Raw genomic sequence first — 14,076 nt, forward strand, 5'->3', positions numbered from 1 at the left:
AATCTAATTTAAATTTAAAGTGATGGCCACCATAATGGCACAATTATGGTCTAAGGCTAAATGGGGTAGTTTCAAAGAGTTTTAAACATTATTTGTGTGGTCACATTCACACTCTTGAGACTTATTTTACAATAATATTAATAGTTACATTAATAGTTCCATTTGTTTTGCAACATATCCTTCTCACTTTCATTGGTATTTTTTTTGTTAATATATATATATATATATATATATATATATATATATATATATATATATATATATATTAGGGCTGCACTATTTCAGCAGATGACTTAAATAGCTCTATTAGGAATGAAATCATTAACCTTGATTGGTATAATCTTGTAGAGTTGTAAATCAAATAAATTGCAAGCATAAAAAATAAGATCAGAGATACAGTAAAAGTGAAATAAGTAATCAATACTTGGCTACATCAATAATGTATCGCAATAATTATTCACAATAAATCAACATATTTTGTCCTGCTCCCAATATTGAAGAATTATATGTAATGTAAACTCTGTACATTTCTTATTGCCGAACAACTATTATAATCTATTGCGAAAGCACACATTCGCAGTTCGCTGCAGTGCAAAAATCAAGCTTGGTGAACTCTGACCTGCGCAATTGCATCACTTGATTGCGTGAGACCAATCAATGATCAAAACATGACCTTTCTGGACAGAAATGCATGCATGCAGCAATCGCTCGCTTTTTTTTAAATGTCTAATAATCTTGTTTTATCCCGCCTGTTTCGCAGCACCGTACGACAGAATTCGCACACACTAACTCTAGAGTGAGAGCAGCTATAAGGAATGTAGCTGGAAGGGCATCCGCTATGTAAAAACTTGCTGGATAAGTTGGCGGTTCATTCCCCTGTGGCGACCCCGGATTAATAAAGGGACTAAGCCGACAAGATAATGAATGAATGAATAAATGAAGATTGGAAAAACGTTGCCTGGTCCGATAAGTCTCGATTTCTTCTGCGACATTCGGATGGTAGGGTCAGAATTTGGCATCAACAACATGAAAGCATGGATCTATCCTGCCTTGTGTAAACAGTTCAAGCTGGTGGTGGTGTAATGGAGTAGGGGATATTTTCTTGGCACACTTTGGGCCCATTTAGTAACAAGTGAGCATTGTGTCAATGCCACAGCCTACCTAAGTTGTTGCTGACCATGTTCATCCCTTTAAGACCACAGTGTACCCATCTTCTAATGGCTACTTCCAGCAGGACAACACGCCATGTCATAAAGCGTTAATCATCACAGTCTTGTTTCTTAAACATGACAATGAGTTCACTGCACTCAAACTGCCTCCACAGTCACCATATTTCAATACAATAGAGCACCTTTGGGATGTGATGGAATGGAAGATTTGCATCATGGATGTGCAGTAGAAAAATCTGCATCAACTGCGGGATACTATAATGTCAATATGGACCAAAATCTCTGAGGAATATTTCCAGTACCTTGTTGAATCTATATCATGAGGGATTTAAGCAGTTCTAAAGGGGATACTAGTAAGGTGTACCTAATAAAGTGGCCAGTGTATGCCATCGGCTTCACAGGGGGCCTCCGTCACATGATCTTGAATTGGGGTCCTTTTAACAAATAAAAATTTGTTCAGTGGAATTAAAATTAGCATTTAGTGTCACATCAGAGGGCATGGTTTTCATATATATATAAAATGGATGATTGCCACTTACAAATAGCCTCTTATAAAATTATTAATACATACCTCAGGTCTAATTTTACGATTCCGATTGTTTTTAATTTATGAGAAGGGTAATTTATTGATGCTTGAGATAGGAGCAACATTGGTTCAAATGTAATAACAGCTGTTTTTATAGCAAGAGGTCCGTGAAAGACAAAGAAATGCTTAACCGTTTACTGCTTTTTAAATTATATCATGTCAATATTAATTATATTTTTTTGTGATGTGTGACAGTTAAAATGTAAAGTGTGACTTCAACAACATATATGCATTTATTTATCTGTACTCTCCAAATACTTTCATGTTTGAAATAGTATAAAACATAAATATTAAAATAGATAAATAGATCCAGTGATAGTGGGCTCCAAACATGTGTTCATTAAAAGAAAATGCTAAAGAAACTGTGACTTCTTTGGTATGTGGCTGTCATACTATTACATAACACAATCTGTCCTTGGTGTCTTTTCAGTTCAAAATGACTAACAAGACATGGCTCAATAAAAATCTAGAAACATCGGATTTTAGCCAATTTGCAATGCCAGTACCTTCGAGACTTTGTTTGTATCTAAGCTTTATCATGGAAAGCAGAGCACATACTGTAACATATTCTTGCTTCCTGTTTCATTTCCCCAATAGTGTCCTCTCAGAATCCTAATTCGTTTTTTTTTCTCTCTCTCTTTTACTGACAGAAAGCCAAAGCCCAGGGTGTGGATCTGTCTGTTGCAAAGGCCTTATAAACATCACCGACTCAAGAAAGGACGTTATGTTATTGGATATTTTTGTTTTCAGACTGTATATTTTTGTGTATAACAAGGTTATTTGTTAGAAAAAAAAAAGAGTAATGTAAAAAAAGGAGAAAAAATATTTAGTTTCTTCTTAAATTTGGTATTTTTCCGTTGTTTATTGGAAATGGAATGCAGAACTGGTCACGCATATCTATTTGTTTTCAGTCAAATCTACTTGATTTGCATGGGAGTCTATACTGTATGTATATTTGTATAAAGCTGAGCAGTGATGCGTTCCCATTGCTCCTGTCATCTAAATTCATTCCTCTTATGGCTGAAGTACACAAAGCTCTGTTACACAAAGATAATGAGGCATGGCATTTCCTTTAGATTCCTACAAACGGAAGCAGCTTAATATTTCATCAAACTTCGCTACACATTCAGTACAATAAACACAGTGAAAAGATGTTTGTTTACATAAACCCAAAGTTTCTTAGGATGAGAGCCAGAAAGTTAACCTCAAAAAAAATACTAATGTCCCACGGGACCCCTTTTCTCTGGAAAGAATGTTGCCCCCCTCTCCCCAGAAACCTCTCTGAGAAAACTCTTGAGATGGGGCATGTTATCTTCCCAGAAAGCTCCTGCGTATTGGGTTAGTTCATACACTTTTATGTTGTGTTTTGTCTGCACTCCAAATGATTTCAAACACCATTGCAGTAGTGTGTCAACTTATTTTCAATATCCTTGATGTTTTGTTCAAAAGTTATAAAGAGATTCTGTAGGAATGCATACCGTTTTTTGATTTTTTGGAGGGTGGTTGTATAAAATACAGATCAAGGAAGAATGTCAATTGTGAGTTGTTGAAGTCTTTATTTTCATTTACTACAATCATTGTTTTAATGTACATTCTTTTCCATTTCTCCTATGGGAGACTGGCTGGACCGCTCATACACAATCAGCTTGGAAGAATACAGACCATCAAGAAGAAAAAAAAAGATATCAGACGGCTGGTTTACTGCTTGTCGACCAATTGGTAGGAATAACATTAGGAATGTTCATTAGATCTGACATAGCTGGTTTGTATACCTAATAGGGTTTACATGCAGCTTAAAGGGTTTTTATGGCAGGGTTGTGTAAAATTCACAAGGGATAGTTCACCAAAAAATGAATTCTGCTATCATCCCTGCAAACATTTTTGGTCTTTAAATGATGTCTAATAGACGTCTAAACATAGTCATCTTGGCTAAAACAATGCTAAATTTGGGCTGTCAGTGAAAATCTAATAGACGTCTAGGAGTCATCAAATAAACAGAAATGAATGACTACACATATAAAGTCTGTCTAATCTGTTTATTTGATGTCTAGTTTTGGGCTATTCTTAGATGTCTATTAGATTTTCACTGACTGCCTATGTTTAACCTTGTTTTAGCCAAGCTGTCTACGTTTAGATGTCTATTAGACACAAATTTGTTTGCTGGGATATTACCAACTTGAGTTCATTTTCGGTGTTGAACACAAAAGAAGATATTTGAAGAATGCTGGGGGACCCATTGACTTCCATTAGTATGTGTATTTTCCTACTATCGAAGTCAATTGGTGCCAGCAACAACAGCAATCTTCAAAATATCATCTTTTGTGTTCAACAGAAGAAAAAAACTCGTAATTATGGAGAATAAATGAGGTAATTTAGAATTTTAGGTGAACATTCTCTTTAAAGAACAAGGCTAACTTTCAAAGTTTTTCTTAACTTTTGATTTTATTTATACAACTATTGGTTAATTTATTAATTTCATTATGCATTTAAAAAAATGTATTCTTCATCCAGTTTGCTACCCAAGTTAAATTCTGAATCACAATCCTGTTTTAATTCTAAATCCTTGGGGGGAAAACATGACTGTTCATTTTCTTTAATAATGTTGTGATACACATGCGTCTAATGACCTTTCAGCCGCTGCTGTCTTCTAAAGGAGAGTATAGTGGTTTATATGAGGTTGACTGTGTCTACTGCTTTCTGTCCCATATCCTCCAAAGTGAATGAGGGATCCGAGTCAGGGAGTGTGGTTTCATGAGTCAGTTTACAGTCCAATGAGGGCGTCTCCACCTTATCCAGACATTCCTTCTCTGCTGGTGCAGGATTACTACTTTTGTCTTCCACCGTCTCACCGGTCATGGCTTCACTCACCACTGCGACTCCAGAAATGAGGGCTTCTGAGATTGGAGATTTCAGCAGGTCATCCAAAAGGCTGGGTTCAACATCACAAGAAGCAGGATCAGACTTCTGCTCGGGGTCTTGCTCTGCAGATTCCTTCCCGATCAGACTGACGGATGCCAATGCAGACTCCACTGCTTCAATGCCTTTGTTTACCACGTCTTCCACCGGTGCAGCAATCTGTTCAGTGACTGCGTTCACTGTTTCTCCTACAGCTTGTGTGATGCTGTCCAGGACGTTGGTTGAGGACTCAGGCTTCTCTTCTTCAGGCTTGTTCCCTTCACAACATTTCTGCTCTTGGTTCTCAGTCCCGTCTGCTGTTTCAGTCTCTGCCACAGCTGGATCTGCTGTCTCTGCTCCAATCCCAGCTTCACTCTTCTTTCGACTGAGCTTTGCTCCCATTCTGCTCCCTTGCAATAGAGAGATCACACAAATATAAACATATTTGAATATAGCAGACTATGTCGGGCTAAAACATTCTTGTTCATTAAACATCATAGTGGAAAGAACTTGAAAAAGAAAATGACCCACAGGAAATGGGGTTAGCAGGAACAACAAATTACATAATATAATTTTTTTTTTACATTTTATTTTCCAGCTAAATTAACCCTCTGTTACTGTTCAGTCAGTTTACACCAAAACGTTTTATTAACATAAATAGGTTGACAGATGGAGATGGACAGACAGAGAAAATTACTGACATATAGATGGATGGAATGAAGATGTAAATGAAACTATTGAAAGCTCAACTTTTGGACATATGAGCCTCAAATTTAAGTTTTAGTGTATTCCATATGAAACAAAACTTCTTTTTACTTTTTCTACTTTACTGCAGTAATCTGCCGCATGTCTGTGAAAGGCACGCCAAGTGAACTACTCAAAAAATAAATGTGCTTCTTACTTGTACTTTCAGTGCAAAACAAATAGCATTTTAACCATGGGTTAGTTAGACATGAGAGCATAATGTCCGCTTCTTGTGGTTTTATTGGCCAGCAATTGGGAATGTTCAACTTTCATGGCCATTTATGTGATTAATTAGACAAAGGGCTGTTTTAATTTAGCATACGCAAGACATCCACCTAAAAATCTTCGCGTTATTCTAACTGTGCGTGTTATTTATATTATAAGTAAATATGCAAATAAAGAACTATTTTTTAACTCAGCCACACCTTCTTCCAACTAATGAAGTGCACTGAACATGGGTCTCATCTGACGACCACACTCCTAAAAGGAGGTTTAGAATATAATTGCACTGTAATTTACTTTAAACACATTACACCGTGACAAAACATGGCGAAATGTAAAAACGTTAGAATTTTCACTACTGACGTGGCATCTCACCGCTGAGTCTTCACAAAGCAGAGACCTTCTGACAGCACCGACAAACAGCACACATACTTATTTTAAATATACCAAAGCAGAAACATAGCAAAGTTTAAATATCAAAATGTCCATAAACCTACCTTTGTTTAACGGTGAATGATTGACGACGCGGCAAACACAAAATCAGAGATGGAGAGACTGACTGAGCAAAGGGAGGAAAACTGCTAGTGATGTACAGTTTCCAGACGAATCGTTCAACTGAGATGATTCCTTGTAATGATTCGGTCGAACCGATTCCCACTTCACTCAAGTGTATTATTTGACCAAGTGAATTTTATGTATGGACGTTTGCGTATCACAAGTCGCTGTAGTAATACTGTGTTTAAGATTTACTTTAACGGTGCTACTATTGCTTCGTGTTACTCAACATTGCAGCGACAAATAGTCCTAATAAAATTGTCGACTAAGTTGAAAATTAGCAAACAATCTATAAAATAAAAGGAAAACTAAATTCACTACTTCCGAGAGAACTTTTGGTGTTGAACGGTTTAAAACGAACTGAATCTTTACCGAATCAAAACAAACTGAGTCGATTCTTCCTGATCCTTCCCCCGTTTGTTCTCAGCAGGGCTGGAAATTTGCGCGTCCCACGCCCTCTTTCACGACGTCACTGATTGAGTTTAAAATGTGGAACAATTGATTAAAGTCGGTCATTTTCTGCTTCTTTGACTGCACAAATGATTCACTGATGCCCTGGCTTAAAGCCGTGTTTTCACTGACACAGTTACAGACACACATTTACTTCAAATATTTTGCTGAGAGTAGGCTAACAGAAAAAAGTGTGGTAGATTATAGATAATATTTCAGACACACACTAACAAATAAGGAATAAAAAAGAAACCACTTGACAATACTCAGAATTTGTTATGTATGGGTCTGAATAAAATGTTAATATTTGTTTAATTCTATTAACGTCTGATAGCATTTCTTTTTAATTTCAAATAAAACATTTAATTACATAATTTAGACTTCTTTTTCCAGAAAATTACACAATAACAAATGTTTTCATTCAAGATTATACTGTTGAAACATTGGCATTGTATTGTCAAAATTATATAAACATGTCTAAAAAAACTTATGCAATGCACTGAAAGACATTTTCTTTAAATTTGTAAAAAAAAATCAAAAATAAAATTTTTGTCAAACACAGAATTCAGACATTTATATTTATGTTATATAGATGCTTCTATCCAATAATTACAACATATAGCGAAACTAGATATTTATTTACTCACCGGCCACTTTATTAGGTACACGTGTCCAACTGCTCGTTAACGCAAATTTCTAATCAGCCAATCTACTAATCTCCTGGGATTTTCATGCACAACCATCTCTAGTGTTTACAGAGAATGGCCCAAAAATGAAAATATTCACCTGGTGATATATATATATGAGCAATATCACACTCGTAGTATTGCGATATGGGTGTATATCGGCACTGGTGGGAGGCGTGCCCCCACCAGTGCCGATATACAGCTATATCGCACTGCTACGAGTGTAATATTGTGTTTATACAACAGTTTGACGGCATAATTGTGTATATAAAAACAAAATCAAACATGGAGAGTCTCAAAAACCTTTTTGTATGAGGAACTACTTTCTTCTGGATTTAAATCATAAGCTGACAGTTAAACAGCTGAGCGTGCATCTTTTAAACTTTAGATCTGTAGTGTCTGCTTTTTGCTGGCTGTATGTGGGCGGAGTAATACACAAAGGGTAAAGAGGCTGTAGGAGTTCTGATATTGCAGAATATACACGGCTATCAACCAATCAGATTTGAGAACCAGACAGAACTGTTGTATAAATTTATATATATATATTTGAGCTGATAGAAAGGCAACAGTAACTCAGATAGCCAAAAGTTACAACCGAGGAATGCAGAAGAGCATCGCTGAACACAACATGTTCAACCTTGAGGCAGATGGGCTACAGCAGCAGAAGACCACACCGGGTGCCACTCCTGTCAGCTAAGAACAGAAAACTGAGGCTACAGTCCACACAGACTCACCAAAATTGGACAATAGAAGATTGGAGAAACGTTGCCTGTTCTGATGAGTCTCGATTTCTGCAGCAACATTCAGATGGTAGGGTCAGAATTTGGCATCAATAGCATGAAAGCATGGATCCATCCTGCCTTGAATCAACGGTTCAGGCTGGTGGTGGTGGTGTAATAGTGTGGGGGATATTTTCTTGGCACACTTTGGGCCCATTAGTACCAATTGATTATCGTGTCAACGTCACAGTCTACCTGTCCTGAGTATTGCTGACCATACCTTTATGACCACAGTGTACTCATCTTCTGATGGCTACTTCCAGCAGGATAAAGCACCATGTCATAAAGAGTGAATCATGTCAGACTGGTTTCTTGAACATGACAATGAGTTCACTGCACTCAAATGACCTCCACAGTCACCAGAGCTCAATCCAATAGAGCACCTTTGGGCTGTGGTGGAACAGGAGATTCGCATCATGGATGTGCAGCCGACAAATCTGCAGCTACTGCGTGATGCTATCATGTCAATATGGACCAAAATCTCTGAGGAATATTTCCAGTACCTTGTTGAATCTATGCCACGAAGGATTAAGGCAGTTCTAAAGGCAAAAGGGGTCCAACCCGGTACTAGTTAAGTGTACCTAATAAAGTGGCCGGTAAATGCAAATACGCTGTAGGAAATTGTCCACTAGATGGAGACATACAGCTTTGGCTCATTCTAATGTAACACTGAGTATGCAGGGTGTAGGATTGAGCTTTTTTTATTGCCTTTTTTTGTATCCGTACTTCTTGTTTTATATGTTAAATGACTCTATATGAACCTCAGATGAAAAAATTGATCTACATTTTTGCTATTTAACATTCTGTAAACTACAACTTTGCTTATCATGCCATCCCCCGTTATCTCTCAGTTTTGTGCGCAGTCATGTGTGTTTGTTGTAGCCGATGGCAGCTGTTGTTGTTAGCAGTAATTGTACAGCTAAAGCAGTAATTGCAGAGCTGTGAGAAACTATCTGCTTGTATAATGTGCGTGAGACACTGAAATGAGGCTGTTATCACTCTTAAGACTCTAAATCCCTTCATTTTGATTCCTCTCTGTCTGTCACAGCATTTCCACGCTCTTCCGTGCTTTTTATTTGGAAGGAGCTTTGGGCACAGAGCGTAAACACCCAGGGATGATTAGAAACATATGTTTCGGAAGACAGTAGCAAAGTTTGACTACTCGTGTGTTTGTGTTCCAGATCTGTAATTTAGATGCATGTTTTGCTATTCTGAAATTGTCCTCTAAAAATTGTACATTTCCCTCTGGATAGGAAATGACATAGGCTACAAGCAGATTCCTTTCACAACAAACAAACACAAAAACATTGTGCGTTTCTGATTTAATAATGGGGTAAAGCCAAACAAATCGAGACATTAGATCCAGCAAATGCTGCTTATATACACTACCTAACAAAAGTCTTGTCATCGAGTTGTAAGAGCATCAAATAATAGCTTGACTTCTAGTTGATCATTTGGGAAAGTGGCAGAAGGTAGATTTTCTGATGAATCATCTGTTGAGCTGCATCCCAATCATCACAATGTCACGACTCTTAGACAAGGAGAATCCAGATGCGAGTATTTTAATGAACAGGGGACACACGAAAGTTCAAACAAAAGAGAGCCACAGACCACAACGAAGACATCAAACAGACAGTGGAGGATACTGGGAGACAACAGTCAGGAACAAGGACAACAAATGGACTGATAACCAGCACATACCACAGGAGGAATTATATAGCCAGCCAACTGAGGTTCAGCTGGAGGATGATAAGTCAGCTGATCCTAGCACGCTGTCAACACAAAAGGTAAACAAACACACACCCTCACACATGACAACACACAAGGCATGATACATAACATACAGGAGGAACACACAGATCCATAAACCGTGACACACAAATACTGCAGAAGACTTACTACCCACATGGACCCAAGATTCTCAGATTCAGTCAAGTTTGGTGAAGAAAAAAAATCATGGTTTGGGGTTACACTCAGTATGGGGGAATGCGAGAAATCTGCAGAGTGCATGGCAACATCAACAGCCTGAGGTGTTAAGACATTTTTGCTGCCCATTACATTACAAACCACAGGAGAGGGCAGTTTCCTCAGCAGGATAGCGCTCCTTCTCATACTTCAGCCTCCACATCAAAACTCCTGAAAGCAAAGAAGGTCAAGGTGCTCCAGGATTGGCCTTCCCAGTCACCAGAGATAAACATTATTGAGCATGTCTGGGATAATATGGAGGAGGCATTGAAGATGAATCCAAAGATTCTCGATGAACTCTGGGAGTCCTGTAAGAACACTTTCTTTGCCCCTCCAGATGTCTTTATTAATAAGGGATTTGAGTCATTGGAGAGATGTATGGATGCAGTCGTACAAGCTCATGGGAGTCATGCACAATATTAATTATTTTCCCACTGCAGCATGACTTTATATTCTATATTGTACATTATTTCTGTTAAGTGACAAGACTTTTGTCTAAGCAAAATCAGACCTTCCTGTCCTAATTAAATCATTAAAAATCAAGGCTTGATCATATATATATATTTTTAATAAAATGAATAAGTGTAATCTAGATGCATTTGCCTTTCAAATGAGCCACCTTTGACATCAATGATCAACTAGAAGTTATTATTTGTTGTTCCTAAAACTTGAATAAGCGACAAGATTTTTATCAGGTAGTGTACATTCAGATATACCAGTCCAGCCAGACTTAAGAGTTTCATTGTCATTCAGAGCATGTGTGATTATAATCCTTCAGATTTTCTCCATTGTGTCTTTGATCACATGTATAGCCATGATATAACTCATGGGATTTGAAAAGCAGGCATTGAGATTTCAACGGAAATTGTTGTTTCAGTTAAGGTCACGTTTCTGGCATCTCCGCAACAGAGATTACAAGCTTAGAATATCTTAACAGATTTGGCCCACTGTATACTGTAAATAGAAATATGACTTAGGAGACTTGTCAGAGAAAAGGTATCGATAATATAAAGTCAATTCAAACTGTTGATGTTGACCTGTGGTGATTCGAGTCTGTGTGTATCTGACCTCTTTGGTGTGAGTAGTGTGTTGCTGGTGGCTTTAATGCATTTTGAGGTTATTTTTAGCCGGAGGGATGTGGAGAGATTTGCTGGAGTCTCAGATTGTTTGACACCAGGACTTCAGTCAGAAAGACTCTCTCCATCTCCCTCCACATGTTCTCACAGCTGCCTTCATTTATTCCTTCTGGTGGAAAATTAAGTACCCTGGACACTGCCAGGTACAACATTTAGAGATGTGTAAATAAAATAAAAAAGATTTGTTAATAAAATAAAACAAATAAAACTAAACTAGTTATTTAGACAAATGGATGGACGCGGGTGGATGGACAGAGAGAGAAATTGACAGACGGACAGACAGATGGAGAGAAGGATAGATGGATGGACAGAGAGATAAATGGACAGACAGATAGAGAAATGATAGGACAGATTCAGAGACGTGTGGAATGAAAGACAGAGATGGATGGTTGGACGGACAGATAAATAAATGGATACACATTAATATAGATAGAGATGGATGGACAGACAGATAGAGAGAGAAATTGACTGATAGAGAGATGGACAGACAGTTGGATGGATAGATGGATGGATTAAGAGAAAGATGATAGATAGATAGATAGATAGATAGATAGATAGATAGATAGATAGATAGATAGATAGATAGATAGATAGATAGATAGATAGATAGATAGATAGATAGATAGATAGATAGATAGATAGATTTAAAGATGTATGGATGGACAGATGGATGGATAGTTAGACAGATGGATAGATGAATGGACGAACACAGATAGAAAGAGAGAGAGAGAGAGATGGATGGATGGACAGACATTGAGAAATTGACAGACAGAGAGACAAACACACGGAGAGATGTTTGGATGGATAGAGAGGGATGGACAGATGGAGAGAAGGACTGATGGATGGATAGATGGATGGAGAAATTGACAGATAGAGAGACGGACAGACGGATGGATGGATAGATAGTGAGAGAGAGAAAGTGACAGATAGACGGACAGACAGGTGGAGGGGTGGATGGATAGATAGAGAGATATGGACAGATGGAGAGAAGGATGGATGGATGGACAGAGAGAGAAATGGAAGGACAAACAGAGAGAAGGATGGTTGGAAAGACAGATAAATAAATGGACACACATTAATAGAGATGGATTCACAGACAGATAGAGAAATTGACTGATAGAGAGATGGACAGACAGTTGGATGGATAAAGAGAGAGATGAACAGATGGATGGATGGATGGATAGATAAATGGAAAGAGATAGATAGATAGATAGATAGATAGATAGATAGATAGATAGATAGATAGATAGATAGATAGATAGATAGATAGATAGATAGATAGATTTAAAGATGTATGGATGGACAGATAGATGGATGGATGGTTAGACAGATGGATAGTTGAATGGACGAACACAGATAGAAAGAGAGAGAGAGATGGATGGATGGACAGACATCGAGAAATTAACAGACAGAGAGACAAACACACGGAGAGATGGTTGGATGGACAGATGGAGAGAAGGACCGATGGATGGATGGATGGAGAAATTGACAGATAGAGAGAGACAGATGGATGGATGGATATATATATATATATATATATATATATATATATATATATATATATATATATATATATATATATATATATAGATTAGATAGATAGATAGATAGATAGATAGATAGATAGATAGATAGATAGATAGATAGATAGATAGATAGAGAGAGAGAAAGTGACAGATCTTTTGTTTTACTTTAACTTTATGGCTGATTTGCAGGTCTGCATTGCAATGAAAGTAATTCTGTCATCCAGCAAGACTTCAGCCCTCTATGAAGTAAGACAGACACTCTTTGCCCAAACAGCACCAAAGTCACCCTAACCCATCCGTTCAAATATCTGCTGAAAATCTCAGCTATCTTCGATGTCATCTTGGAATCAGTGTGATTGTTTTCTGGCCACATGCTATATTTCTAATCCAGAACGTTTCCTGGATTTAACCTCTTAAATCACGTACACGGCATTATACTGGCTTAATATCTGTGTAACGTGTATTCTGCACTCTACAGTAGGTCTCTATACACTAAAATGATCTGCTGATGTTATACATCATATAGAAAGCATATGGTGCTGACTCTGATATTGTGGTTGTGCATTTGCTTCTTGATTGTATTCGGGAGAAAGATGACAGCTGGATCAGATGCTTTTGATGAGCAAAGATGCAAAACCCTTGCTTAATCCAGAGAAATGTACAATATAATATTTAATATTACAGGCCAACACGGTGGCTCCATGGTTAGCACAATCGCCTCACAGCAAGAGGGTGAATTGGATAAACTAAATTGTCAGTAGTGTGTGAATAAGTGTGTATGCTTGTTTCCCAGTGATGGGTTGCAGCTGGAGGGGCATCTGCTGTGTAAAACATATGCTGGATATGTTGGAGGTTGATTCCACTGTGGCGACCCCTGATTAATAAAGGGACTAAGCTGAAAAAAAGTCAATGAATGAAGTTGTCGGTTCATTCTGCTGTGGCGGCCCCTGATTGATAATGGGACTAAGCCGAAAATAAAATGAATGAATGAAGTTGTTGGTTGATTCCGCTGTGGCGATTTCTGATTAATAAAGGGACTGAGCCGAAAAGAAATGAATGACTGATGCTGTCGGTTCATTCCGCAGTAGCGACACCTGATTAATAAAGTGACTAAGCCGAAAAGTAAATGAATGAAGTTGTTGGTTCATTCCGCTGTGGCGACTCCTGATTATTAAAAGTACTAAGCCGAAAAGAATGAAGTTGTCGGTTCATTCCGCTGTGGTGATCCCTGATGAATGAAGGGACTAAGCCGAAAAAAAATGAATGAATGAAGTTGTCGGTTCATTCCACAGTGGCGATCCCTGATAAATAAAGAGATTAAGCTGGAAAAAAAATGAATGAATGAAGTTGTCGGTTCATTCCG

General features: G+C 37.7%; 3 protein-coding genes across 17 annotated transcripts in view; 1 reads left to right on the forward strand and 2 right to left on the reverse strand.

The window, feature by feature from the left end:
• Positions 1-3,291, forward strand: part of terb1 (telomere repeat binding bouquet formation protein 1) — a 21,867-nt gene extending 18,576 nt beyond the window's left edge. For all 14 annotated transcript variants that reach the window (XM_087292155.1, XM_087292147.1, XM_087292156.1 and 11 more), the window contains 1 exon segment: positions 2,406-3,291. In XM_087292155.1, coding sequence (XP_087148281.1) covers positions 2,406-2,453 — 48 coding nt within the window. In that variant the 3' untranslated portion in view covers positions 2,454-3,291.
• LOC101882393 (uncharacterized) overlaps positions 1-14,076 on the reverse strand; it is a 768,785-nt gene that overhangs the window by 610,030 nt on the left and 144,679 nt on the right. The window lies entirely within an intron of this gene.
• si:dkey-238c7.16 lies at positions 3,292-6,181 on the reverse strand. 2 transcript variants are annotated; one of them, XR_015514345.1, is made up of 3 exons: positions 6,114-6,177; positions 3,861-5,060; positions 3,292-3,720 (listed from the first exon to the last, which is right to left on the reverse strand). XR_015514345.1 is itself a non-coding variant. In NM_001044882.3 (2 exons), the coding sequence occupies exon 2, from the start codon at positions 5,050-5,052 to the stop codon at positions 4,423-4,425; it is 630 nt and encodes a 209-aa protein (NP_001038347.3). In that variant the 5' UTR covers positions 5,053-5,060; positions 6,114-6,181; the 3' UTR covers positions 3,295-4,422. The 2 variants fall into 2 exon arrangements, 1 of the variants encoding a protein (NP_001038347.3); NM_001044882.3 differs by having other exon boundaries at positions 3,295-5,060; positions 6,114-6,181.

This window comes from Danio rerio, chromosome 18 (genome assembly GCF_052040795.2).
Source record: "Danio rerio strain M-AB ecotype USA chromosome 18, GRCz13ab, whole genome shotgun sequence".
Classification (NCBI taxonomy): domain Eukaryota; kingdom Metazoa; phylum Chordata; class Actinopteri; order Cypriniformes; family Danionidae; genus Danio; species Danio rerio.